Raw genomic sequence first — 2,500 nt, 5'->3', positions numbered from 1 at the left:
TCAACAAACAAAATTTCTGTATCCTCAAAATCAAAATGTGACTTTATATGTATGGCTAGACCTACCCGACGCATAAAAACCTGAGAACATAAAGGGCACTTTCGATTCCAATTGCAATCAAAATTGTCATCATTTATTTCAACACCATGATGTGAATTAAAATGATCTTTTAAGGCCTGAATTGAAGCAAAGGGAACCAAGCATATTATACAGTCATATGGTTTACCCTTTGCATGAATCTTCATGTGAGCCTGAAGTGTAGGTTGAGATTTGAATTTGGCATGACAAAGAGCACATTCATGTGATCCTCCTAGATTGTGAGATTGTATATGGCGCCTGAGATCTTTTGCAATTAAAAAAACTTTGCTACAAACTGGGCATGGATATTCAGTACTACCCATCTTATGCTTTCTAAGCAAATGTTGGGACAGTAATTGTTTAGTTTTACATGTTTTCTCACACAAAGTGCACTTAAAGTCTTGGTTACTGTGGGCTGATGCAATATGGTTACTGAGTGATGCTTTACTACTGAACCTTTCACTGCATATGGAACATGTGAAAGGCCAGGAGTCATCTTTTCCATAGCATTTACTTTCCTTGTGAAGCATCATGTGGCTATCAAGGCTTTGCCTTGTCTTATATAATGCCCCACAAACAGGACAGACTAGTAGTCTATGACTCCCACTACCTGCCTGATGTTTACACATTAATTCTTTACTGGCAAATACCCTACCACACGTACATAAGACTCTCTCTGCTCCATCAGGGTGAAAGATACGCACATGTTTATTCAAAGCATTCTTACGCTTGAACCCCTTTAAACAAATTGAACAACTATACGATTGTTCATTGGAATGACTAACCTTGTGCTCTTTTAGATGAGCTTGAGATGGAAATAACTTAGCACATTCATTACATCGGTGATTCCTTTTACGGTTACATTTTTTCCTTTTTGGAGTGTTATGATCTGTTGCACTTGATTCACTGTCAGCTTCCAAGTCAAAGTCACTGAGTGGCAATTGAATACTGTCTTTCATTATTTCATGTCCAAACTTTAATTCTCTACCTTTCTCACTGCTGCCTGTTCTTCTCTCATATCCGTTTGAATCTGCGGTATTAGATTGAAGTTTTTTTTTAGAAGGATGTCTTTACTTCTATCATTGGCACCTAAAATATTTGTATCTTTAAACTTTGATCTAACAACTAACCTATGAACATCTCGTACATGATTATCAACACTTTTTGACCCATCTAATACAAGATCACAAAATGGACACTGGGAGCTAGTAACAGTCAGACTCTGAAGAGATGAAATTTTATTTTGACTTGGTCCATCACTCTGCTTTATTTGGCCTGCACTACTAATTTTTGCTTGAGATTCATTTGTTTTCCTGCTCAAGATTTGAAACTTTTTGCTTGATTCTCTAATTTCACCTGGAAATTTTCTACTGTCTGTCATTATATTTATAGGTCTTCCATCTGCAAGGAAGCTCTTTTCATCTAAAAGGAATGAGACTTGTTCAGCCATATCTGGAGAGGTAACAACACCTTGATCATCATCTATGACTGTAACGTGTCCAACACTTGCCTCTTCTACCTGGGGATTTCCCAGTTGTTCTGCCCCACTCTCTGTTATGCTACCAGATAAAAGAGTCAAGCCATCATTTTCTCTTTTAGAAAGAAAATGAAAATGCTTGTGTAGAAGAAAAGCAGGTTCTGATATACATGTGAACTTGCAATTTTCTTCTGGACATTGAAGCTGTCTCTGCCTAAGATGTATGACCTCTAAATGCTTCTCAAGTCTAATATATGATGTAAAGAATATATTGCAAACATGGCATCTCAGCTGATTTTTATATGAAGTGCAATTATGTACACGAGAATTTGAGGGAACATAGTATCTTTGACAAAATGGACACTGATATTTAAGACTGGAAAGATCTGAAGATGTCTGCACTATGGGACTATCAACTGGCTTTGAAAATTTTAATCTGTTAGGTCTCCTACCTTTTCTTTTTCTTGACTGCATATCCTGTCTTATTGCATCTTCATCTAAACTCTCTATATCCTCACCTGAGTCAACGTTTCCCTCTGTAAAAATTTCTTCGTCATAACCAGCATCACCCCACCTAACGACAAGGCCCTCTTCTCGTCTCCTCTGAATCCTTTTACTCATTCTTGATGATGCAATAACTGTATCATGTTCCTGAACATCTGATTCAGTGAATGTTTCATGCTCCACGTCTGATTCATCTTTCACAACACTGCCTGAGTCTGTGGGCTGAGTCTCCACAGACTTCCTCTTCCTGCCTCTCTTCTTTGCACTTGCAAGCCCTGATCTCCTAAGTGCTTTGAAGGCAGCCTGAATGCTTTGCTTTTCATCAAGTTTATGTGTTATAACAGGAGTACTGGATATAGGAGTTGGTTCACTGACGCCTTCTTCCTGTGTTTCACTTTGTCTTGATAAATATGACTGAATTTCCTTAGCAATTTGGGCAGA

General features: G+C 37.9%; 1 protein-coding gene across 4 annotated transcripts in view; it reads right to left on the bottom strand.

The window, feature by feature from the left end:
• LOC122262077 (uncharacterized) overlaps nucleotides 1-2,500 on the bottom strand; it is a 7,120-nt gene that overhangs the window by 1,345 nt on the left and 3,275 nt on the right. For all 4 annotated transcript variants that reach the window (XM_086550761.1, XM_086550760.1, XM_086550763.1 and 1 more), the window contains exons 2-3: nucleotides 2,074-2,500; nucleotides 1-1,108 (exon numbers count right to left, since the gene is read on the bottom strand). The exon at nucleotides 1-1,108 is cut by the window's left edge and continues 1,345 nt beyond it; the exon at nucleotides 2,074-2,500 is cut by the window's right edge and continues 329 nt beyond it. In XM_086550761.1, coding sequence (XP_086406887.1) covers nucleotides 1-1,108; nucleotides 2,074-2,500 — 1,535 coding nt within the window. The remainder of the gene's footprint in view (nucleotides 1,109-2,073) is intronic.

The sequence above is a fragment of the Penaeus japonicus genome, unplaced genomic scaffold (genome assembly GCF_977035675.1).
Source record: "Penaeus japonicus unplaced genomic scaffold, GWHDUDI00000001_assembly GWHDUDI00000024, whole genome shotgun sequence".
Classification (NCBI taxonomy): Eukaryota; Metazoa; Arthropoda; class Malacostraca; order Decapoda; family Penaeidae; genus Penaeus; species Penaeus japonicus.
The sequence above is the reverse complement of the archived record's forward strand: the minus strand, read 5'-3'. Positions and strand labels throughout refer to the sequence as shown.